Source organism: Ursus americanus, chromosome 24 (assembly GCF_024610735.1).
Source record: "Ursus americanus isolate L20-20 chromosome 24, mUrsAme1.1.p, whole genome shotgun sequence".
NCBI lineage: Eukaryota > Metazoa > Chordata > Mammalia > Carnivora > Ursidae > Ursus > Ursus americanus.
This window is the reverse complement of record NC_142150.1, coordinates 15,470,799-15,497,006: the sequence shown is the minus strand read 5'-3', so window position 1 is coordinate 15,497,006 and position 26,208 is coordinate 15,470,799. Positions and strand designations below refer to the sequence as shown.

Sequence of the window (26,208 nt, the reverse complement as noted above, 5' to 3'; positions counted from 1 at the left end):
TTATAAAGATTTTCAAGTAAAATATTGCTCCTGATTTTAAGAAAAATCCATTATACAGAGCATAATTAATTTCTTTATAAAGAAAATTATCATTTCTGGTACCATGACAACTTCAGCAAATCTAGTAATTATGCAATTAATATTAAAAATTAGAATATCAAAATAGAGAAGATAATTATTTTGAATATGTATAAAACCAACCTTACAACCTTAATCAGATATTTATCATAATTGATTTTGCATTAGTTTAGATACCAGCTCATCTTCTCAGTTCTCCTATCTGTTCCTTCACCAGGTTTCTCCAACTACTTCATCAGACCGGGCCTGCCACACTGAGGCTGGAATCATATAAAAGTCTTGAGCCCAAGAAGTGATCTCAGTACCCAAGGGACATTCATTTTATTTGTGCCTCACATCTGTCTGTCCTCCAGTTATTTTGACTTTTAATCATTCCTTAAAAATCATTACAAACCCACCATGTTGTAGGCCTTGTGCTAGACACTGGAAATGCAATGGAAAAAAAAAAAAATGTCCATGATTTCATGGAGAACAGTCCATTAGGAGAAATGTCCACTGAACAAATAATCTCATAAAATTTATAATTATAAATTATTATTAATGCTATGAAAGAAAAGTATGTGACCCCCATTAATGTGTAACAGGGAAACCTGCCCCCTCTGGAGGCTCAGAAAAAACTTCCCTGAGAGAGTGAAATTTAACTCAAGACCTGAAGGATGGTGATGAGGAGAGTTCCAAAGTGCAAAGGAAACAGCACTTTTTCAATTCCAGACATGTTGATTTCAACTTTCCTGAACTTTTATTTCTACCTTTGCTGTCTCTCGGCATTTTTCTCCTGAATTTTATTGTATCTAGTGACCAATTCTGACCCTTCCTATCCCTGTAATAATAACAACAACTAATGTTTATTGAGTTCATACTACTTGTAAGATATCATTCTAAGCAATTTATGTGTGTGAACTCATCTTATCCTCACAGTGACCAGAAAGTAGGTCACTTTACAGACGAAGAATCTGAGGCACAGTCACCATAAGTTACTTGCCCAAAATTGCACAGCAATAGGTAATAGTCCTTGAATGTCCATCATCTCCCTCATAACCTATCACTCTTACAGAAACCCCAAGGCATCAAACTAACCTGTCAAAGAATACCAAGTCTCCTATATTCTTCAAACTGCTACCATCTTCAACTAGGCAGGGTCATACTTTTTCTCTGGTTTTCAAGAAATTATGAATGAAAAATTGACCAAGGTGGCCTACACTAAAACATCTCCAGGGACAAAAATTTTTTTTTAGAATAAGTAATATTCTTACAAACGGTTATTCACCCAGATTATGAAATAATGAGAACTAGGCTAGGAGAAAGAGTTATAATTTATTCAATTCCTTCTGTACCTCCCAAGGGAAAGGAAGATAAGAAAAATTTTTATTGTCTTTTAATCCAAATTTGTAAATATTTCACATGTATTTGCAAAACTAAATTAATATACAGTAAATTGGTTATGATGTAGAAGAAATTCCCAAAATTATTTTCTTTTGGTAAGCAACTTTTAAATGATAAAAAAAGAGAAATAACTATTAAATGACCAAGGCCTCACTGAAAACTACATTTAGATATTTTTTAAAATTCTTGTTATGATCAAAAGTTTCATTTGTAAATTCACCATTGAAGGTGATATGAAAAACAGTAATTAAGTGGGTGATTGATACAAGTGAGTGTATGACTCATAGTTTGCAAAGGAAAATAATTTTGGGGAAAAGGCTCAGGAAGAAAAGAAGCAAATAATGGATTCTGGAAGAAATCAAGACCTTTCCTGTCCAAGAACTGTCACCAGTTTTTATTACTTGAAGATTAAGGGAATAGTGAATAAAGCTGTCTGCCAGACAGCAGAAAAGGTAAGAAAAAACATTGTCTCTAAATGTACCTCACATGAAAGTTTTCAGAAATAACATCCATAAAATTAAACTTTCTATAAAAAGTTACTAGAAAACCCAACTCAAATCAGAACAATGGAAATGTCAAAATAAACCAATATTACATTTGTCAGGAACTTGAACAAAATGAAACGTCAGGATAGGTCAAGTTGTAGAATCGTCTAATTTTACTCCACTTGGTTTTAGAACAAAGGCAGATCCAACACTGATTTATAGGAGATTTTGTAGGGTTTGGTTTGTTTTTGTTTGGCTCTTTTTCTACTTCAAGGTTAGTGCAAAACAAATATTTAGTTTCTGCTACTAGGATTCAGCAAATTTATACAACGAGCTTTAGTTTCTGGTTCCAGAGGTCAAATTCAAGCCACTGAATTCAGTTCTACTTTTTTACTAATTTAATTGCCCCTCGCCTCTCATATATATCTCAATTACATCATATATCTTTATATGTACTTTTTTTTTTAGGCTCACATTTAGGTATGGGTATTAATTGCTATCCTTGCATTATAAATCTTTCCAGAAAATAAAGAGAATTTCATTTTGATTAAGTCATATTTAACAAGAAGTTTTATTCAATTTAGTATTTTATTTACATTTTCGTGTGTATTTTAGAGTCCCTGCTACATGACAGCACTGAGCTAGATGTTTTATACACATAATCTAATTTAAGAACACTGGGCTTACCTTGTTATACATATACTGCCTACAGATAAGGCAAATGAGTATTTTTGTGATGAAGCAACCTAAGTCATATCACAGATGGCTTTCATATGAGCAACATCCAGCCATTCTAGCATACTTTATGTATATAGCTTAGAACTTAGTTCATGAAAACCATCTCATCCAACTTAAAGAAGTCTCAAAAAAAAAATTAAAAGCTGTGTGTGTGTGTGTATGCACACACGTGTGTTAGATGACTGATTCGAACCTAGGCCTCCAATTATAAAATCTTTGCTCTTAACCCCTAAGCCACTATATCCTAGAAAAGAAGCAAGGTGTGACTTTCAGAATGAGAATGCTAATTTAGGTAATTTAGGTAATAATAGTACTTCTAAAATAAGAAACCATATCTCTGAAGTCAGTACACTAAGTATCAGCATTAAGTTATAAAAACACTTGACAAAAATTTACTATGATAAGGATTTTTTTTTCCTTTTGTAAATGTGCTTAATTTCCAGAAAGTTTCTAGCTTCGTCTTTTTAGATATTATATCACCTAACATATTTGTAATCTCTTTATAGAGTTTAAAGCATTTTTGTATCTAAAACTTTATATAATCCTGCCAGCAACACTATAAATAAGGCAAGTATGATGGTTAATTGAATGTGTCAACTTGGCTGGGCCATAGTGCCCAGCTATTTCGTCAAAACATCATTATAGATGTCTCTGTGAAGTTTTTTTTTTTTTTTTAGATGAGATTAAAATTTGAATTAATATACTGAGCAGATTACCCTCCATAATGTGGGTGGCCCCATCCAATTAGTGAAAAGCCTTAATAGAACAAAGACTGACCTCCTTGGGACAAGAAAGAACTCTGCCAGAATATTGCTTTTGGCCTCAAACTGAGCTCTTACCTGGGTCTCCAGCCTGCCAGCCTACTGTGCACATTTTGAATTTACCAACTTTCTCTGAGATTCAATTCCTCGAAATCAATCACTCAATCTCTGCTCCTTCCCATACGTGTGTATGTGTACATACATATGTATAGATACATACACATACACACACACACACGCGTGTGCACACACATAGCCTGTTGGTTCTGTTTCTCTGGAGAACTCTGAATCTGATATCAAGGTAGTTGAAAAGTCTAACAAAACAAGGAACAGGAATTCAGATCCTTACTTTTATCTCTAGTCATTCTTGAAAAGATACCAAAATTATCAAGAATCTATGCTAGAACTTAGTTTTCATACCCAAATCACTCAGCCATGTCATGTTCTTTTTCTTTTAAAACTATTATTTGACCCATGGAACATTACATCAAAAACAGGATATACCGTATGGTGACTAACATAACATAATAAAAAATTATTATAAATAAATAAACTATTATTTGACAAAACTAATCAACTCTGGAAAACACTATGGCAGATCCTCAAAAGGCAAAGCATAGTTACCATATGATGCAACAATTCCACTCCTAGGTAGGTATACACCCAAGAGAAGGGAAAACATATGTCCACACAAAAACTTGTACACGAATGTTCATAACAGCATTATTCACAGTAGCCAAAAAGTAGAAATACAAATGCCATCAACTTGTGAATGGATAAAAAGGATGTGGCATATCCATAAATGCAATGGTTCAGGGAAAAAAGAAATGAAGTACAGACACAGGCTACAACTTGTATGCATCTTGAAAACATGCTAAATAATACAAAGCGAATCCAAAGGTCACATATTATATGTATCCATCTATATGAAATGTCCAGATTAGGCAACTCCATACAGACACAAAAAAGATTAGTAGTTGTCAGGGGCAAGGGGAAGGGGGCCAATGCAGAGTGAATGCTAATGGATATAGGATTCCCTACTGGAGTGATGAAATGCTCCTGAATTAAATAGTGATGACTGTACAACCTTGTGAATATACCAAAAACCACTGAATTGTACACTTTAAAATTGTAAATATTAAGAAAAGTGAATATCTCAATTTTAAAAGTGTTAAAAAATATAACACTAATCAACTTACCTGGCCTTTTTGTGGTGCCAAACAACGAACAACTTCATCCACCATTACCGGAATATGTAATTTAGTCATAGCTTCGAAATCTCTATCTTGAGATCTGTGTATCTCCTGAGTTTCAGTTTGATCTGTTTGCTCCTGGGATTCATATTCATTATGTCTTTGTGCTGTATCATGTATTTTTTTTGGCCAGACACCTAAATTAAATATGCCAGATTCCAACCAGCATAAAAGAAATTCTTTATAGACTCTACAAAAATATGGGTATCGAAGCATTCTGTAGGTCAACAAATCTAGAAGAAAAATTAAAAATATCATGATTGTTGGATTTTTAAAATATATAATTTTATATAACTTTTTAGTATGGCCTGATAAGCTCTAAGACCATTAATGTTTTAATGATTATGGATGTAAAAATTGATTATTAAGTCATCATTTTTCTGAAATGTATTTTTCTAACTTTAAAGAATGGATTCAGTGCATTAGAACTATTTATTTGAAAAAGCTATCTGGAAGGGGGTTGGGGATGGGGTAAGAAGGTGATGGGCACTAAGGAAGGCATGTGATGTAATGAGCCCTGGGTGTTATACACAACTAATCAATGAACCCTACCTCTGAAACTAATAATACACTATATGATAATTAACTGAATTTAAATTTTAAAAAAAGCTGTCTGGATGATTGAAGGGATTACGAATATTATCCAATTTCAGGTTCAGGTGGTCTTTTATTTTAAGCTCTTCTATTTGTTTTTCTCATAATGTTAAAGCTTCATCTTCAGTTTAACTTTGTTTGAAAAGTTGTCCCTGGAAAAAGATACGCATGTTCATCCAAAACGAAATGAAGGTAAAAATCAGTTTGTGAAAATCTTGCAGACTTGTTACGAATATTCTCTGACGAGATTATCTCCCCAAGGCCTCTATCAGTGAAGCACCTTCCAATTTAAATTATAATTTTATAAACACACAGCTGAGCATACTTTGGCATGCTTTGTGTGTCCCCTGCCCCCCCCAAAACAAGCAAATAAATAATTAATATACTCCTTAACTTTCTCACACTTGTTCCTTTTGATTCTGCAATCTGTAACTCTCAAATGCAGAGGAAAAAGCATTTATGAAATATATTAACAGAAAACCTTTTGGAAACACTATGCTTTTTATATATTAGGTTGTAAGCAACGTTTTTAATACTACTACAGTAAATACCAAGTTAACACTCTTCTTTCTTCCTTATAGATTACTGTTAGTTATTTAAGAATAAGACCCACATCTTTATATCCACAAAAGCAGATGCACACTTGGTGCTTCATAAGTGTTTTCTGAAGAAAAAAAAAATGAATGGATGGATGAGTAAACTCTAGATTCTACAGAATTAATATTCTCATCAAAACTTACTTTAGGAAATTTCACCTGCCTGACTGACTATACCAAAGGCCACATTCTCAAAATGCCTCAAGAAACATAAATATCTTCCCCACCAAAAAAAGGAACATAAATATCCTGCTTAAATATGCCTTCCCTTCCTTTTGCAATAGAAATGAAAAATAATGTTGAAAAGTCGATCACATGTAATGACTAGAAAAGAAATACATTTATATTATGTAAATATAATACCAACAAAATGTTTTCTTAAGGAAATCCCAACTTTACCTAAGACATAATCCACAGAACTATGTGGCAAATGTGACAAAGGAAAACTACAGGAAAAAAAAAAAAAAGAAGACTGGAAATAAGTGTTTTAAGTAGTATTTTGGATGTTCACTGGTGACAAACTAGCCAAATTATTAATTATGCCTCATGTTTTTCAGAAAGCTTATATAAAGTAAACCCAATTACCCTCTAACCTAGTGTTTCTAACATTTTTCAAAATAAAACCTAACATTGCTGGGCACTTACTAAATACTACTTAACTCATTCAATCCTTACCACAACTCTTAGAGGTAGGTAGTATTATTATTTCTATTTCACAGGTGAGGAAAACAGAGAAATAATTAGCCAAATGGTCATATACCTAGAAAGGCATAAGGCTAGAACTGTAACTCCAGCATTCAGAGCCTGAAAGCTTATCTTAGCCTCTATGCTACAAACATAGACCACTGGCTCTATTTATTGCACCCACGTAATTGAATGGTATTTTAATTACATTGACTATATATTTGTACTATCTCATGAATTACATTCTTTTCCTGTAAAGAGCCAGTATCCTATTGCTCAGTCCTACTCCACTTGGAAAGACAGTATAACAGAGGACATGTATTGTATAAGCCTAAATAGTGGAATCTGGAATATTTACGCAATCTGCACTGTATGTCCAGATAGAAATATGTGAATCAATTCCAATATAGGAATCAAAACCACACAGAATAAAGCAAGTAGAACAAATGGGGGGGGGGCTTCTTTTGCTAGCATTTAACTCTTTTCTTGTGCATTCAATTTCTATGTATGTACTCAACTGTGCTCCAGGTACAAAGCCTAAAGAGTTTATTATGCACTTATTGACTACTAACGTGGGTCGACATGGAGAAAGGATTTCAATAATTTTCCTCTTTGGCTGTTTCTTGAATACCTCCCTGAGAATGGAAAGGGGCAAGCTCTAAATTAGGGAGTTCCATGTCTTTAGGCAGCCCACTCTCCTACCAGATAACCCAGAGCACTCCTGCAGTCAGCTCCGCAACCAAGCACCCTAAATGATTTAAGATAGTTTAAGTTTCCTCTGGTCACAGGAAGGAGAGTCTGGAAACCTGACCGCTAGAGCCAACTCTGTGGTTTCCCCCACGTAAATCGTTTAACTTTGCCAGCAAAGTTCAGTTTAAGCTGTTCAATCGAGAGAATTGGCCAGGTTACCCTTTTAATTGTGGGAACACGAAGGTGAGTGAATGATATTTTTGAAAGCTACTTCCTCAACGGTGCTACCAATTACAACATCATTGCGCTCAGCCTTCCCTCCGCAGAAAACCATTTGAAAATTTAATTCCTAAGGCCAAAAACCCAGCCTGGAGGCTGGGAGCCGAAAGCACAGAAAGTGAAAGAGCTTCTAAAGTTAAGGAAGAATGCATCCTTTTGCCTAAGAATTATACTCGGAAGAGGGAAAACTGTTTACAAACTTCCGAACTCAGGATGAGTAAGTGTTGAGGAGAGGAAGCGGGAGCAGGGGCGTTTTCTTTGTCCTGGGCGAATCCGGCGACCTCAGGAAGTTCCCCCCAAAGCCAAGGAGTGGGCTCAAAAAAGCTCCCGGGACTCGGCCACTTTCTCCTCACCTGAGGCAGGAAGAAATCTCAGTTGGCTTCTAACTCGGGCCAACGACGACCACTGTGGTGCCAGAGAACACGAATTTGCCGCACGTCTAGGTCCTAACCTTGGGGGAAACTTGCAAGGACGGACAGATAGGGCCCACGTCCCCCCCAGCAACAGAAAACCGTCTGCCTTTCGTTCCGCTGTTTCCAGGACCCAGCTGACAATGGGGTTTTCAAATAGTGTTCCTGGAGGGGGCAGGAATAAGAACCTACCACTGCCAGGTTTAAATTTACTTTTACTTTATTTTTTTTTTTTAAATGTTTGAGGCAAGTTTAAATCTAACTTTCCATTTATCCTTATCTCCATTCTATTTGGTTTATTACGAACCTGTGTTAAATTTCTGTGTTCTATTATAACAGCATTAGTTATACTCCAACTTCTAACAAAAGGTGGGAATTTGTCTCCCTTAGCACCACATGTTTTTAAGGTTTTGGTTCTTTTTCCTTCATTTCGTTCCAAAATACACCAGTTTCTTATACTTTCTGCTATACTCCTTAATGTTTTGCCAAACTAAACAGAAGCCAGCTGGCACAGTGATGGCATTGATTGTAACATTAAAGTTTCTTTATACAATTCTTTAAGAATATGAACCTCATCATCTGAATGAGTTAAAGGGCAAGTGTAAGACAGAATTTAAAGTTAAATGTAAAATAAGCACTTAGATTAGGTGTGGAAACACCTGTTAGCAAGCCTTACAATGTGGGTGTCAAAAAAGATACGTAAAACGCTTCTTATTCACCAATAATCCACGCAATTTTACAAGAAATTGGTTTTAAAAAATGCCTATCTTCAGAATAGATTAAGAAAGCATCTTAATATCACTTAATTTTGAAAGTATTTCTGAGACAAAGTCCTCAATTCTGAATTTCCTGGTTTGTGCAGTTACTAATAAATACTTTAGAGATTTTCTGAAAACTTCAGTTTTTTTCTTCAGTAAAATAAATTGTGCTTACATCTCATGGACTGCTTTGAGAATTAAATAGCATATATAAAATTAACAAAATGCCTGGGACATCAATGGTAAAGTACTATAAAGTGAGTGGATATTTGAAATAAAATAAAAAGGCTTCTCAATTTTATTACCAAACCCAGCACCACACAAATAACTATTGCATTAGCTAAGATATATGTAATATAGCCAGCAATTAGTATCTTTATTGATGCTCTATCCAGAGTTCAGAAACAATCATATAACATGCATCATATACAATACACACTGCTTCTGATCTTCTTCAGTAGGAAATAAATGTCCATATTGTGGAGGTTTTCATATATTATTTCACTTATAATACTTTGCAATGTGTTGTGCCATCCTATTTATTATGGTGATAAGCTCCATATAAGAATATAAACTCCAAGAGGGCAGGGATTTTTACTTACGCTATTATGTCCCTAAAGTCTACAATCAGTAATTGCTGAATGGATACAATAATGTTAATATAAAGAATAACAGTGGCATTCAGATCACACTATTAAAAACATCCTGACAAATAAAGATGGCTTAGCAAACGTATTTCCCATTTTTTCTGGTATTTTTCCTTATTAAAGCATACATTCTGAAATAATATCTACAATCTAAGACTTAAAAACCACTGCATCCAATAATGAACTTGGCCAATAAATTTAAATTAATTTATTTTGTAAAGTCATCGTTATTAAGAAATGTAAATACAACGAAACACCAAATAGTTTCACAGTGAGCAACAAAGGGAGTAGGCCTGGGAGTCCTGAGAAATGAAGACTGGGGCCTCAAACCAAAAGCCCTGGACTTTCAATTAATTGAGGCGAATTGACCCCAGTTCGATCCAGTGAAAGTGTCTAAAAGGAGCAGGTCCCTACACCTTCCAGAGCATGGGACCCGCGCCTTGGAGGCCTCAATAGTCGATGAAGAAAAGGAGAATATAAACAGTCAGAAACCATTAACCCACACCCAACAGGCTCCACCACTCCCGCAAGCAGACGGCACAAGCCAACCCCTGCCCGCTCCCGTCTCACTCACACCCTGAACCCTGGGACCCGGCCATGCGCCCGCAGGTCTGGAGGTGGCCTGATGATCCCAGGTGGCTACCTCCCACCTGCAGCTGCGGTCTAGCCCCGCCCACCTCGGCCAACGCCTCCGGAAACAGCCTTTGGCGTTGCCCTGGCGACGCGCAGCAAGGCCGCTTCCTCTGAGCTGTGCGGCTGAGACTCCTGGCGCTAAGCGGCAGCGCGCCACGGCAACGTCCGACGTGATGGCGTCACGAAGACGGCAGCCAATGAAACAAGGTGCTGAAAAAGCTGGCTTGGGTTTGAATCTTGTGGCTGAGTTTGAATCGTGGAGAGGCGGACATCGTAGTGAAGTGTCGCGGTAATTTTTGCTGTACCTGAGGTGAGTGAGGGGCACGCGAGGAGAAACCTCTTGTCTCGAGACGCTTCTTTTGATGACCCATCTCGCTGGAAGCGGAAGGCTCCTGCGGCCGCCTGAGGAGTAGAAGACGGGATGGGCTTGTTGACAAACGCGGAAGGGTTAAGGCGGGGGGCGGGGGTGAGGGTAGTTGGGGTCCCTGAGGAGAAAGTGAAAGGAAGAAGGAACTCGAGAACCCGCTAGAGCATAGCTCTGCCTGATCAGAAGCCCTTGACTGCTCATCAGGAAGAGGAGAAATCTTCCTTAAATTCTGAGGAAGTCGGAAGTTTTAAAAGGCATCCTGGCCCCTTTCCCAGACTGGCAGAGCACTTTAACTGCCCTGCATTTTACAGTGTAAAGTTCATTACCCACTCCTGATTCAGAGTGTTTTGTTTCAGATACAGATGTAAATGTAACTCTGGGCTTAGCTATCAAATAAGGAGTTTTGGTTCTCCAACTTAAAAACTTTTTATCCTGCAAGGTTCTGCTGTTAGCCTGGCAAAGGTCAGTCGGGAACCTCCTCTGAGCCCCAGTTGTAGCATCAAGACAAGACGTGCCAGCACTGCCTAGCGGGATTGCCAAGAATCAGATGAGGTATGGAAACGATACGACTTGGCAAAGTGCTTTACAAATGAAAGGGACTCGAACACAGAATAAGTCCTGTGTCTTAGTTTCTGCAAGACTCTTTTAGGAGCTCATTAGGCACTCAGTTATAGAGAGATCAAGGCTAACTACTGTTTATGAAAAGAGGTTATTCGACCAGAATTGAACACTTTTGTTGTATAATACATAGTTTAGGTTATTTACTATTGACTATCAAGTAGAATGTATTAAGCATTCTACATTTTAGTTGGTAGTTGTTATTCCACCACCTTCAGCACCTCGCCTTGGATTTTGGAAAGTATTTATGAACTTTGGTGCTAGAGAATATAAGAACCAAAGACTAGATAGTGCTTGTTACTAAGTTTCTATTACCTTGTAAGAATTGTCTGTTTCAGTAAACAAAGATTATCTTGTCTTTAACAGTATTAAATTAGTCTCTTCTGTTACGGAACAAGTATTTGAAGTACATAAAATTTTCACTTTAAAAGTGCATCTTGTCAAAGTGAATTGATACTCTGAATCGATTAAGGTACACAACAAAATCACTTTTATGCTATCAACTCTATGAAATCTAGGAGGAAAAAATAGCTCAGATGTTAGTGCCAGCCTTCACTCCTTTTGAAATTTTGTTCTTCCCTGATGTTTTTAAGATAGTGGAAGGACTGGCTCTAACACTGAAGTTAATTCCAAAGAGGTGTAAATTGCACAGAGAATATAAATGATAGTATGGCCGGGTTAGTTCCTGCTCCTAAAAAGTGTTCGTTGAACCTGAATCTAATTCAGATTTAAGTTTGAATTTAAGAAGTAATTTAGAACTGTATAACTCCACATTCAAAATAATTTGTGCAGCATTTCTGTACCTTTGTTTGAAAATATTCTGTTCTTATTCCAGTAGAGCATTGTTGTTAGGAACATGAGCTTTGGATTTAGACCTGAGTCTACTACATTCTGGCTCCTCACTTAGTAGCTATGTCATCTTGAAAAAATTATTTATGATGATGAATGTTAAATGTTAACCATAATGCCTGGCATACAGAGTATGCTCAAATGATAATCATTGTTGTTCATTAGTAGTAATCACCTTATTGACTTAATTTAAGAGTTCTCAATTAATAGTGTACTTGCTGACAATAGATAACTGTTTGATATACCACAGGCAGAGAGAAATCATACTTTGTTTTATTTCAATATTCATTCAAGAGCTCCTCTACTAGGCCCTGAGGTTTCTACCAAAAATAGGCAAATATATTTTTTTAACTTCTATGAGAAAATTTCTGGAGACTATTTACAACCAAAAGAGTAGTGACTTAAATACTTCAGATTTACATCCAGTTAGTCTCAGTTCAAATCCCATGTCTTGTGCTTCCAATAGTGTGACTTTAGCCAATTAACTTGATCTATATTACAGTTATCCCTCTGTAAAATAGAAATGATTATAAATACCTGTATCATAGGATTGTTACTGGGATTAAATAAGTATGTAAATTGCTTAGCAATTTCTATTTCTAAACTAAGTGCTCCATAGAAGGTATTCCATAAATACAACATTATTAAATCAAAGATGGTGCTTCCAGTAAATTTTAATACTTTTTTGTTTTGTTTGTTTTTGAAATGAAAATAGCTAGTCTTGTTTAAAATGTAAATGATACAAAAGGATATACAGTAGAAAGTAAGCCTGCCTGTCACCCATACCTTCATATTTCCCCACCGCGGGGCAACTGATGCTATCAATTTCCTGTGTTCTTTTCCTAAAAGAGCCCACACATATAAAAATATATCTATTTTTTAAAAATATAAATGGTCGTATGCCAAGTCTGCTCTTCTGCACTTGTTTTGCACATATGTCTTAAAAATCTGCAGTAGTTCATTCATTCATTTATTGAACAATTATGTGTTGAGTCCTAAATATGGAACAAGCCCTGTTCAAGGTTCTGGGGTACAGACATAGTTAATATTCTTGTAGTGCTTATATTCTAGAGGGGAAACAATAAATATGTAACCAAATTATACATATTTTCCAATTAGTCTAAATGCTAAGAAGAAAAATAAAGCTGGTAAGGGATGGAAGAGGAAAGAGCAGGGTGACACTATTTGAATAAAATCTTTAGGGAAAGCCTCTGTGAAATGATATTTGAACAGAGACATGAATAATGAACTGAGAGATTAAGATTTGCAAATATCTGAAGGTAGTGCCTTCCACTCAAAGAAGAGAAAGTGCAAGGCCATGAGGGTAGAACAAGACGGAATGTTTTAGGAACACTAAGAAGGACAGTGTGACTGAAGCAGAATAATCAAGTGGGAGGATACCATTTGAAGAAGAGGTTGCAGAGGTAGGTGGGGCCAGATGTAGAACCTACTGGACATGCTAGGGAGTTTGCATTTTATTCTTATGCTGGGAGGTCATTGAAGAGTTTGGAGCTGGGGAGTAGCATGAGATACATAACATGATCTGATTGCTCTAGAAGAAGTCATCAGTATGTGCAGTCAATTAATTAAATTAGATTTATTGTATTTGCATATAATTGGTGAATCTCTAACTTAATTGGCTTATATTTTATCTTGGGTGAACAGTAGCTGCTTGTAAGTTTAGAATTTCCCTTTTCAACTTGGTTTATATTATCTTGCAGTTATTGAAGAGAATAAGGTTTAACACTTCTTCATTAAATATAGCAGAGGAATGAGCTTTTCCTATGTAAGTGACTATCCCAGAAAATTGAATGTTATCCTTACTAAGTGACATGGTTTTTTAACTACCCCCAGTGATTATTATAAAACACGATCTTCCCATTTTCCTAATTTTGTAAACAAGAAACCGGGCACATTATTTAACTTTTTTTGATGCCTCAGAGTCCTCATTGTGACCGCCAATTATTGCCAATCATTGCACTCTACTAAAATATGTTGATTCTTTCAGAGAAGTATATTGTATGTTTGCCTCTACTCTAAACGGGTGAATTGCTTTCTTGGATTCTGTGTCTGCTTTTATAATTTATTAATTTACCCATTTATCAAATATTTGAGAATTTGCTATTTCCCAGACTCATTACGAGAGATTAGGGATATAACAGGAAAAACATAGAGCCCCATTAGCTATTATTTCTTGTCACTTTCTTATACCCTTTTCCAGAGCAGGAATTGGACCTTAGCTATCATAGAGTCCAATCCTGTCACTTTATAGATTAGCAGCTAAAGCCCCTTCGTTAGCTCCTTCATTATTCTCTTTTATATCCTGCTTTCTCTAGACTAAACAAATACCTTTCTATGATAATGAACAATGGTGTTGGAAGTGTTTATCTTTAATGTTTCAGTCCCACCTATCAGCTTACTATTCAACAACTATAATTAGGAATAGAATATGACAAAATTGGTCAGAGGCTATGATACTATCTTCTGAACAGTCATCTGAACAGATTTTTTTTTTTTAAGATTTTATTAAGTAATCTCTACTACACCCATTGTGGTGCTCGAACTTACAACCCTGAGATCAAAAGTCACATGCTCTACCCACTGAGTCAGCCAGGTGCTCCTGAAAAGAATTTTTGAATCAACACATTATTACACAAGTAACAATATTTAGGCTTTTCTTTGCTGCTTCTTAGTAAACATGGTCAAAGAATTTACTTCTGTGTGCCTTATTCAGCATCAGCTAGATGTCCATCTCTTTTACTAGGCCATGTTAGGAAAGAAAACCTGGCATTATGTATTAATGTAGGGAAAACTTCATTAATCCCTGAAGACATTAGTATATTTGAACAGAGACTGATTTTTTACATTTTGGTGATCCTGTTGACTTTATGTATTTTTATTAAGAAAATTATTTTCACTCATTTGTTTTGATAAAGTCCAGAAATGTGTGATACTTTAAAAATTAAGACCAATATCTTTCTTAAAATCTGTAACAAGTTGTAAAACAAAGTTGTATTTGAGATTATACTTCCTAAATTCGTTTAGATCATTGTCAATATTTCTTCTTGAAGTATTACTTAAGATCTATTGCCTTCTAAAATACCTTCAGCAATTCCCAATAAACTTCAAAATCAAATCTAAACTTCATGGCCTTGTATTCATGATCTTCCAAATCTGGCCTCACTCTTATCTAATTATATCTTCCTAATGCGACCTCTCCCTTCTCTTTTATTCTGTCCAGCTGCATTAGGACTCAGCAAACCTTGGGACACCTGGCTGGCTCAGTGAGTGAAGGATGCAATTCTTGATCTCAGGGTTGTGAGTTCAAGCCCCATATTGGGTATAGATGTTTTAAAAAGGACTGAGCTAAATTGAGCATCTCTTTAGATGCTGTAGATAAAATTGCAGCTAGCTAAAACTAAAGAGCTAAAAGCAATGAGGTTTAAGTAAATTGACCATGTTGCCTGTTATGTCCTCTGCACAAGCTGTTTCCTACCACAGCCCTTTGGACTTGCTGCCTGAAATAACTCTTGTCCCAGAGAGTTTTTCAGTTTCTGTAAAAAGTCACTCAACTAGACAAGCTTTTCTCAACTGCCCCAACTAAAATAGGAGCCCCCACACACACTCCTGTCCTCTATGCTGAGATCCAGAAAAATGCCTAGCTCATAGCAGGTACTCAATAAATATTTATTGAATGTATAATTAATTTTCCATCCTGAAATGCTTTTTTTTAACCTGGTTAATAACTAACCATCCTTCAGCTCTCAACTCCTGTTACTTCCTCTAATCATCTAAGTCCCCCCCATGATAGTCTTATGTGGCACTAAAAACCTTTACCTTACACCACTTGTCTGTCACAGTTACACCTTTACATAATCATGTCATTATTTTATTAATACTTCTTTGCCTCAATGCACTGTATATAATAATAATAATAACAATAGTGGCAAACACTATAGTGCATATTGTGTGCCAAGCATTGTTCTAAGTTCCCACAACAGCTCTGTGAGATAGATATTATTATTAGTCCCACTTTACAGATAACGAAACTGAGCCACAAGGAGGTTAAGTAACTTGCTAACTGTCATAGCCAGTAAATAAAGCTGGGATTTTAACCTAAGCTATTTGGTTCCAACATCTAATAGTTAGCATGTTGAGTTGATTAGTTAATTAATTAATAAGAGATCCCATCCAACCTTGAGATTCTAAGGTCTATTTCAAAATAATCACCTGATGTCTTCTTATGCTTATTTAACTATTTCATTTGTGTGTATTTTATCTATCACTGGGGGTAAAAAGTATATCATTTAAGGTCAAAGCATTATTCAGTATCCCTAAGAGCTTTTAGAAGTGTGTATGGAGATCAGTTTTTGGTATCAAGGAATGTGGGATGCTACTAGCCTATAATAGAGGTCAGAAATGCTAAAGACAGTCTCTTCAATAAATGGTGCTGGGAAAACTGGTCAGCTACGTGCAAAAGAATGAAACTTGACCACTCTCTCACACCATACACAAAAATAAACTCCAAATGGATGAAAAACCTCAATGTGAGACAAGAATCCATCCAAATCCTAGAAGAGAACATAGGCAGCAACCTATACGACATCGGCCACAGCAACCTTTTTCATGACACATCTCCAAAGGCAAGAGAAACAAAAGAAAAAATGAACTCGTGAGACTTCATCAAGATAAAAAGCTTCTGCACAGCCAAGGAAATAGTCAAAAAAACTAAGAGGCAGCCCACGGAATGGGTGAATATATTTGCAAATGATACTACAGATAAAAGACTGGTATCCAAGATCTACAAAGAACTTCTCAAACTCAATACATGAGAAACAAATAAACAAATCATAAAATGGGCAGAAGATATGAACATACACTTTTCCAATGAAGACATACAAATGGCTAACAGACACATGAAAAAATGTTCAAAATCATTAGCCATCAGGGAAATTCAAATCAAAATCACACGAAGATACCACCTTACGCCAGTTAGAATGGCAAAAATTGACAAGGAAAGAAACAACAATTGTTGGAGAGGATGTGGAGAAAGGGGATCCCTCCTACATTGTTGGTGGGAATGCAAGTTGGTACAGCCACTTTGGAAAACAGTGTGGAGATCCCTTAAAAAGTTAAAAATTGAGCTACCCTATGACCCAGCCATTGCACTACTGGGTATTTACCCCAAAGATACAGACGTAGTGAAGAGAAGGGCCATATGCACCCCAATGTTCATAGCAGCATTGTCCACAATAGCTAAATCGTGGAAGGAGGCAAGATGCCCTTCAACAGATGACTGGATTAAGAAGATGTTGTCCATATATACAATGGAATAATACTCAGCTATCAAAAAGAACGATTTCTCAACATTTGCTGCATCATGGATGGCACTGGAGGAGATAATGCTAAGTGAAATAAGTCAAGCAGAGAAAGACAATTATATGGTTTCTCTATGGAACATATGAACTAGGAAGATCGGTAGGAGAAGAAAGGGATAAAGAAAGGGGGGTAATCAGAAGGGGGAATGAAGCATGAGAGACTATGGACTCTGAGAAACAAACTGAGGGCTTCAGAGGGGAGGGGGGTGGGGGAATGGGATAGGCTGGTGATGGGTAGTAAGGAGGGCATGTATTGCATGGTGCACGGGGTGTTATAGGCAACTAATGAATCATCGAACTTTACATCAAAAACCAGGGATGTACTGTATGGTGACTAACGTAATATAATAAAAAAATATTATTATAAAAAAAAAGAAATGCTAAATATCCTCTAATACATGTATCAGTTCCAAACAAGGAAGAATTATCCTACCCAAAGTGCCATCATGAGCCCATTGGGAAACACTAAAAAGATGAACCAGTGTCTTTGACAAGAAGAGACAGGAATGGGTGTAGATAGGGAAGAGAACTGACATTTATTGAATGCCTTAATACACTTAATACTTGTTATCTCTTTTAGCCTTCATAGTGCTTTGAGGTTTCTTTTATACAAATGAGAAACTGAGACTCAGTGAGATTAAGGAAGTTGTCCAAGTTCACAGAAGTGAGGTATAGGTGCTTTGTGGAACCTGGTTAGACAGAAGCTCAAGGATGAAGAAAGAGCAGAGTAGTAATTCATCTGGATCCTAACTGTTAGAATCCAAATGACCATCCTTTCCTCTTCAGTGTTCTATTTTTGGGGAAGGACAGAGTCTAAAAAGGGAGTGCCATGTCCAGTGTCTCCTGCTTTTAGATTACTTTGGCTTTATTTGAATTCTTTCCAAAAGTATATGGTTTTATGACATATTTTAGCTTCATCATTGTTGTGATTTATCCCCTTTAAAAAAACAAAATGTCTTTTTTTAAGCTTTCTTCCCCCTCCACCATACCATTTCTTTGCTCACTTTTACAGTACTATTTCCTGTATTCACTGAGTCCTCTCTCATTCAGGTTTTTGTCCCATCATTCCCCCAAAACTGTTCTTCTCATTGGCTTCTATGTTACTAAATCCCACGGTTCCCTAAAATCTTAATGCCTAATGTTAAGGGAAAAAGTAGCGAGGCTACCCAAAAACCTAGCTTTGATTTTCACAAGGGCTTCAGCACTATATTAGTTTGGCTTATGGTAATGGACAGCAAAAGATCTCTCATAATCATCAAGGTAATGAAGGAAGAACCTTGTCTTATGAACTATTTTTAGTAAAAGTGATCTTGGCTGCAAGCCTCTTGGCAGTGGAAATTGATACACCTAGGCTTATCTCTGCCTGCATCTCACAAACCCATAGTGTTAAAAATAGTTCCAAGGATGCATCAATTAGTTAGCCCTGGTATGAAGATAGGGAAGATGGCATACACACCTAATCTGCTCTGTAATGATGTAAGTCTAGGGTACATCAATGATATTAGGTTTAAAAATTATGGTCTGACTCTCAGACTGCCTCACATAAAAATAAAAAGTAAAGGTAAATATAAACTAACAAATATCAATAGTTTAGAAACCTCAACTATCCAGAAATTAATTGAGAATCTAAAAGTTAAAACTAAGAAAAAAAATTTTAAACCTTTTAGATTTTCTAATTTGTTCATCAAGTATTTATACAGTCTACCTTGTGCTGGGCACCGTTTTAGGCTCTTGGAATACATCAATAAGCAAAACAGATTTTAAAAAGTATACATATCCTTAAAGAGTATATAGTTTAACTGGAATAGAGGAAATAGACACAATAAATAAGTTAAAAGTATATACTATTTGAAGATGGTAAGGCTTTGGTAAAGAATAGAGCAGTATAAGGGTAATTAGCAATTGGATTGGCAGTTTTAATAAGAGTAGTCAGGAGGGCAACATTTGAGCAAGGACTTGGAAGAAGTAAGGGAAGAAGTAATGCAGATATTGAAGGAAGCATGTTGCAATGGAGAGAATGGCTGGTAGAAAGACCCCATTGGGGTGCTTGGTGGGAATGGAGGTAGCAAAGGGAAGATCAATAAAACATGAGGTAAAAATGGAGACCATTTAGAGAACTTCAGCTTGTACTCTGAATAAAATAAATAACCATTGGAAGGTTTTGAACTAAGGAGTGAAATGTGTTTGTGTCTGTGTGTCTGTGTGTCTGTGTGTGTGTGTGTGTGTGTGTGTGTGTGTGTGTATACATTTAAATATATGTCTAGTAACATTTACCGGGTAAGTGGAATAGAATTAACACTTTTTTTTAATGAATACTATATGCCAGTCATATTATATACAATAGAACTAATATTAATACTTTATTTTCCTTTTTAATTACAGAGAAATATTCAGGCATTCATATAAACAGGGGAAGCAAGATAATCAACAATGTCTGTCACTGAGGAAGACCTGTGTCACCATATGAAAGTAGTTGTTCGTGTGCGTCCAGAAAACACAAAAGAAAAGGCAGCTGGATTCCATAAAGTAGTCCATGTTGTGGATAAGCATATTCTAGTTTTTGATCCCAAACAAGAAGAAATTAGTTTTTTTCATGGAAAGAAAACTGCAAATCGAGATATTACAAAGAGACAAAATAAGGATCTCAAATTTGTATTTGATGCAGTTTTTGATGAAACTTCAACTCAATTGGAAGTTTTTGAACATACTACTAAGCCAATTCTTCGTAGTTTTTTGAATGGATATAATTGCACAGGTAATTGTTTAGTTAAATTTTTCCATCTGATTTCAGTTTTACATTAGAATGGATACCTACTTGGCCCGCGCATTCCAAACATAGTCAATTTTAAGGTGGTTGTTTGCTTAAAATTATTAAGTTCAGTAGAATTTCACTGTAAATGTAGACTTTCTTTGAAATTTAGGCATCTTATATAACATACATTTTGTGAAACTTTCTCTTCCAGAGTCTTGCTATGGTCCCTATAGAGAGCCATCTTTTCAGTTTTCCTATGTTATTATACCACATGGGTCTTGGAATTGATGCCAGATTTCTCCCAATTTGTATTCATTAATATTCCTGCTGCTTACCTATACAACTGTCTATCCCTGGGGAAAAGTTGGACATTTCTGAACACTTGGCAAGTTTCTTTACAGAACCATTTTTCTTTATAGTACCTTGAAAAAAAAAATGTTAAAAGCCCGTGTTAATTGAGTATCATCTTCAGTCCAGAAAGTATCTCTAGTGCTCTGGCTAGATCTGTAGTAATGTGCCTTTCAAAATGGCCATGTTTATTTCCTAGAAGGATATCCAAAGGCCAGTTAATTCAATACTTACAAGGCAATTAACACCATTATTTATATCTTATTTTTGTAATTACCACCATTTACAACATTTTCTTCAAGATACCCTAAAACTTTAACATGTTTCACTGTCTTTCACTGACTCATTCAGTTTTATTACAGAAGACTTACCCTCTTGGTCAAATAAGAATAGAATGTGGTTTATTGATTAGAACTGCTATGATTCTCATTTTTAAGTGTATATTCTTTTCCTCATTCATGAAACTCCATACTGTCTCCAGAGATTTAAATTTTTCTTGAACTCCAAATGAAAAAATTTCTACCAAACTAATGCTGAATCTTTGTTTTCTTCTTGGCTTTATTTTATATTATTATCCAGCTGTCATAAGACTTCTTGATGTACTACTAGCTTCCATAAAATAGAACAGAATGAACCATGTCAGTTTAATTGATGCTACTGAAAAGTATTTTAGTATTTTGTTAATATTCGGTTTAGCAGAGAGATTTAACTTATAAAAATATTTTTACCAGTAATAATATGAGGACTTAATGGTTTTATATTATGTCAAGTATTTGCTATATGTAATTCAGAGTAGTTTTTTGTTTCGTTTTGTGTTTGAGGAACACATCACTTTTATGTTACACTGGAGAGAATCATGGAAACAAAATAATTTGCCTAAAACATAAATTTTATGAAGGAATTTTATAAATGAGTTCCATTGGAATTCATTTACTCGGCAAACTTGTAGTGAATGTCTGCTTTGTGCCAGGTCATTTGCTAGTTATGAAGGATATACAGCCTCAGCCTTGGTGGAGCTCAGAGTTGGAAATACAGTGTGATACATGCTAGAATAGAAGGACATGTAGCATATACTGAGGGCTCAAATGAGGGAGTAGATGTTTCTGCTTGTGATAGGGAAGACATGGAAAAGTGACATTTATGCTGAATATTTAGAACAGGTGTAAGTATTCCAGCTGGATTAAGTAAAGGAACTTCAGTGGAAAGGCAGCAGAGTAGAAAAGAAGCACCACATGCAGAGAACTTCACACTATCTAGCATACCTAGACCACAGCAAGGAAGAAATAGGCTAGAGAGAGTGCCTAATAATATCCCAATGCAAGGAATTTGAACTTTCTCATGTAGGACTATTGTACAATTAAGAAGATTTAACATATTCAGATTTTGTTTTCATAAAAAAGAAACTGTACAGAATTCTAAGAGAGGGATTAAAGATCGAGACTAGATAGGGAGACTGATAATTGATTAATTAAAACTTGTAAGATTGCTGTGGAAGAAAAGGAGCAGATGAGGGGAAGATGGTACCATTAACCAGAATACAGAATATAGGAGAAGAGTGGATTTGTGCTAAAATTCCCAGGTTTTAAGAATAAGGCTATAAGTTAATTTTGGACCTCTTGAGTTTAGAGTTATGTTCAAGATATCTAGATGGAACTATCCACTAGACAGTGGGTAGAGTAATGTTGTATGCCATAATAAAGAGCTTTGATCCCTTTTTATAAAAACTCAGTACTTGCATATGGTGCAACTGGAGCTGGGAAGACCCACACGATGCTAGGATCAGCTGCTGAACCTGGAGTAATGTATCTAACAATGTTAGACCTTTATAAATCCATGGATGAGATTAAAGAAGAGAAAGTATGTAGTACCGCAGTTTCGTATCTGGAGGTAAGTTGACAGAATCATTCTTTATATTAGTCAATAGTGTTGAGAAATCTTTAAGAAGTTCCATGGCCCATTCAAACTATTCTGTCATATAGCATTTTCTTACAAATGTATAAAATCATTAAAATTCCTGGTCTTAAGTATTTGTTACACATCTTACTCTTTTTCTGCTGGTATTTTATTTTGGCCCAATTTCTGATTAGCAAGATTAGCACAAAGAACTTCCAGATACCCTTCACCCAGATCCCCCATATGTTAACATTTTACTACCTTTGCTTTCTCCCTCTGTATGTGTGTATATTTCTTTTTTCTGAACTGTTTAAGTTACAGACTTGTAAAAACAGGAAATTTTCTTAAATAACCACTGAATAGTTATCGAAATTAGGAAATTAATGATAGAACACCATTACCTAATCTATAAATCTTAATATGATTTTGCCAATTATTCTGATGATGTCCTTTATTGAAAAAGAAAATCTAAGATCATAAATTGCATTCAATCATTATATCTCTTTAGTCTCAATCTGGATTTTTTTTCTGTGTTTTATGTCACTGTCATAAAACCCCTAATTTAGGTTAGTCAATGATTAGATTCAGGTTATGCACTGGCAGAAACACCAGGGAAGTAATGTTGGGTTCTTATAGTATCATAACAAGAGGCTGATGTGGTTAGTTAGTCCCATTTCTGGCTGTGTTAACTTTGATCCATTTCATTATGTTGGTGTCGGCAGAGTTTCTGCAGTATGAAGATACTACTTTATACTTTGTCCTCTTATTCCTCAAATTTTCATCTATTACTATTGACATCCACTGATGATTCATGCCTAAATCAATTATTATTATAATGGTAGACGATAGTGATATTTAAATTCCATCATTTCATCTACATTTATTTCTTGGCTTTCTACTGTATGGAAGAACTTTTCCTTTCCTTATTAAATCAGTGTGGATTCATAGATTCTTAACATTATTTAATAGCTTGTAATCCTTTCCCATAATTATTTATTTGTATGCTCAAATTATACTGGGTTTGGCCAATCATATCTCCTTCATACCGTCTTTTGTGTCCTCATTCTTTGAGGACTTCTGCCTCCTTAGTAATAGGTGACATTCAACAAATCATAACTAGGAGATAGGCATGCTAACTTTGCATTCAGATAGTGTTTCAGATACCAGTACAGAAACAAATCCATGATTTTACTGCCTATTCATTTGTGGTATCAGAGAAAAAGTTTCTGGTAGTCACAGCTCTCTTGTTGACAACTTGTAGTTTGGTTCCTACTGAGAAAGGTTCTTCACATTTCAAAAATTGATTAAGATATGTATGTTGCTAAAAATTTTCTTGTCTACAGAACTTGGAAATAAAAGAGAAGTAAAACTCGTTTTCTATAGTTAAGTACTGAAAAAAAATTGAGTTGAACTTAATTGGGTAAAGAACATGGCAATATTCATTATTTCTTCCTTAGATCCTTTTACAACTGGATGAATTTTGAAGTTTGGTTATTTTTATAATGTTTTTGTTTTTTTCTTCCTTTTAATCTGCCTTCGTTTCATTAATGGTAAGGCAATGTCTAATCTAATGGCTTTCCACTCAGGTTATGCACCAGAGTTGGCTATGGAGCTTTTTAAAAATAGACATGCCTAGGCCTCAACCCTCGGACATTTTAATTTAATAGATCTGGATTGTGGCTGAGGCATCTATGTTTTTTAAAAGCTCCCAGGTGATTCTGATGTGTAGATTGGCTTGAGAATAGTTGTTGTGATTTTTTATGTTGTATGATTGAAATGGGTAAGTAGTCATTTGAAAAGTGACTACTGCTTATCAGAAAAATAAGAACCAAAAAATTGTATCTTCATATTTTACTACTTTTAAGAGTTTATTACATTTAAAAATGATTATCATTCATTGTAGAAAATCTTACCAGCAACAGAGTAGCACTACAGACTATTTATTAGAACATGGAAATAACTTACACAAAATAATTCTTAAAGCCTAAGTCTGTATGCTTTTTAAAATTTTATCAAATGTGGTCATTTGGTTGGCAAGTAGAAAATTAAGTACTTTTAATAAATTCATAAAAACAAATCAATAGTACTATTTGAATGCATTGTTTACAGAAATTACTAAAAAAATTGCTAAAAAATTACTAAAAAAGAAATTGCTTACAGAAATTACTGAAAAAAAAATTGCTAAAGACCTAAAATACAGATATATATTCAGTGCCATGCAGTAGAGTGAGGATATCTGGACTCCCATCCCTACTCTGCTATTACTTTTGTGACCATGGACAAATCACTTAACCTCCTACGGACTTAGTTCCAAAAGTTGGGGGCGGGGGGGGGGTGTGGTCCTATTATGGCACTTATTATTAAGAATTGCATATTAAACTTAATGTAATTAAAGGATAAATGAAATAAATACTGTCGATCCTTGAGTATGGGTTTTAACTTTTAAGCTCTAAAATTAAAAAGTTTCAACTATTGGGACATCATGAAATAATAAACATCTTCAGCAAAAACCATGCCACCGCCATATAACTTACTAGAATTCCCAAGACAATGTGTCCCCTATATTTCCAGAAAATAGGAAAAGGCAATTCAAGCTATCTTATTTCTGTTTCACTGTAATCATCAAGTTAGGAATTATGGAAGGAGGGTGTAATGACTCCACCTTTAAATTTCAGTTACAAACTTAGGTAACTTCTGTTTTCTTAGATGATAGAAAATTAATGGCAACACGAGATAGAAGGGGTGACATGAATGCAAATGAGTTGCTGCTTACCTTTAAGATGTAATTCTAATACAACCTTAAATCAGCAACATGTGTGATGTTGTCACTATTATTTCAACATCAGTGCTAAAGCAGGGTTTTTTGGGGGGGGTTTTGTTTTTTTTTTCCTTAAGGTATATAATGAACAGATTCGTGACCTCTTGGTAAATTCAGGGCCACTTGCTGTTCGGGAAGATGCCCAAAAAGGGGTTGTCGTTCAGGGCTTGACTTTACATCAGGTATGTTTATGAATTTCTTTTTCCTTATTGTGATAACAAGTGTGGTTATTTAGCCATTTACTTAGTTTCTGTTGTGTTCAAGAAAGAAGAAAAATAATGAAGTGCAGAGTTAAAATAATTAGAATATATCTTCAATATTATTTTGTTTCCCTTTGAAATAATTGAATGAGCTTTTCTTTTTGTTGTTTTTGGGCAAGGAGATTGGGGTTTTTTTTGTTTGTGTTTTTAGAGAGAGAGAGAGAGAGCTCAAGGCGAGGACAGAGGGAGAAAGAGAATCTTAAGCAGGCTGCACACCCAGCATGGAGCCCAATGTGGGGCTCAGTCTCACAACCCTGAGGTTATGACCTGAGCCAAAATCAAGAGTCCGACTTAAGTGACTGAGCCACCCAGTCACTCTAAATGAGCTTTTTTAAAAAAAATCCTCTTGCAAATTTAATACTCTGTATTCTGCTTAATACATTTATATTTTATCTCCTCCAAGAGATAAGATTTTATCCTTTATTTCTCATATAACACCAAAGTATAGTTGACCCTGAACACCATGGGTTTGAGATGAACAGGTCCACTTATATGTGGATTTTTTTATATAAATAGAGTACAGTACTGCAAATGTATTTTCTCTTTCTTATGATTCTCTTAATAACATTTCTTTTTCTCTAGCTTCATTTTTTATAAGAATACAGTATATAATACATGTAATATGCAAAATATGTAACATCTGTTCATATAATCAGTAAGACTTGAAGTCAACAGTAGGTTATTAGCAAAACTTTTCGGAAGTCATAAGTTACATGTGGATTTTCAGTTGCCTGAAGGAGAGAGGTGTGTCAGTGCCCAAAACCCCTGCATTGTTCAAAGGTCAATTGTATATCATTTGCTTAGTACTATATAGGAAATATTTAATGGGGTGCAGTTTATAGAATGCATTTTTTTACCTTTTCTTTAAAAGTCTTTTTTTCTTGTTGAAAGTTTATTAAAATTTTTAAAGATAGACGACTATTTGTATGTTTTTCT

General features: G+C 35.4%; 2 protein-coding genes across 8 annotated transcripts in view; one reads left to right on the top strand and one right to left on the bottom strand.

Moving 5' to 3' along the window:
• METTL15 (methyltransferase 15, mitochondrial 12S rRNA N4-cytidine) overlaps positions 1 to 10,123 on the bottom strand; it is a 182,061-nt gene extending 171,938 nt beyond the window's left edge. For 2 of the 6 annotated variants that reach the window (XM_045808586.2, XM_045808590.2), the window contains exons 1-2: positions 9,931 to 10,001; positions 4,645 to 4,931 (exon numbers count right to left, since the gene is read on the bottom strand). In XM_045808586.2, coding sequence (XP_045664542.1) covers positions 4,645 to 4,931; positions 9,931 to 9,955 — 312 coding nt within the window. In that variant the 5' untranslated portion in view covers positions 9,956 to 10,001. Of the gene's footprint in view, positions 1 to 4,644; positions 4,932 to 7,894; positions 8,128 to 9,930; positions 10,006 to 10,033 lie in introns of those variants that run through there. The other 4 variants (XM_045808588.2, XM_045808589.2, XM_087855361.1 and 1 more) reach the window with 4 other exon arrangements.
• A 57-nt stretch (positions 10,124 to 10,180) lies between these two features.
• Positions 10,181 to 26,208, top strand: part of KIF18A (kinesin family member 18A) — a 79,121-nt gene continuing 63,093 nt past the window's right edge. The window contains exons 1-5 of one of the 2 annotated variants that reach the window (XM_045808583.2): positions 10,181 to 10,299; positions 10,796 to 10,908; positions 19,584 to 19,956; positions 22,031 to 22,188; positions 25,090 to 25,194. In XM_045808583.2, the coding sequence (XP_045664539.2) occupies positions 19,632 to 19,956; positions 22,031 to 22,188; positions 25,090 to 25,194 (588 nt within the window). In that variant the 5' untranslated portion in view covers positions 10,181 to 10,299; positions 10,796 to 10,908; positions 19,584 to 19,631. The remainder of the gene's footprint in view (positions 10,300 to 10,795; positions 10,909 to 19,583; positions 19,957 to 22,030; positions 22,189 to 25,089; positions 25,195 to 26,208) is intronic. The other variant, XM_045808585.2, reaches the window with a different exon arrangement.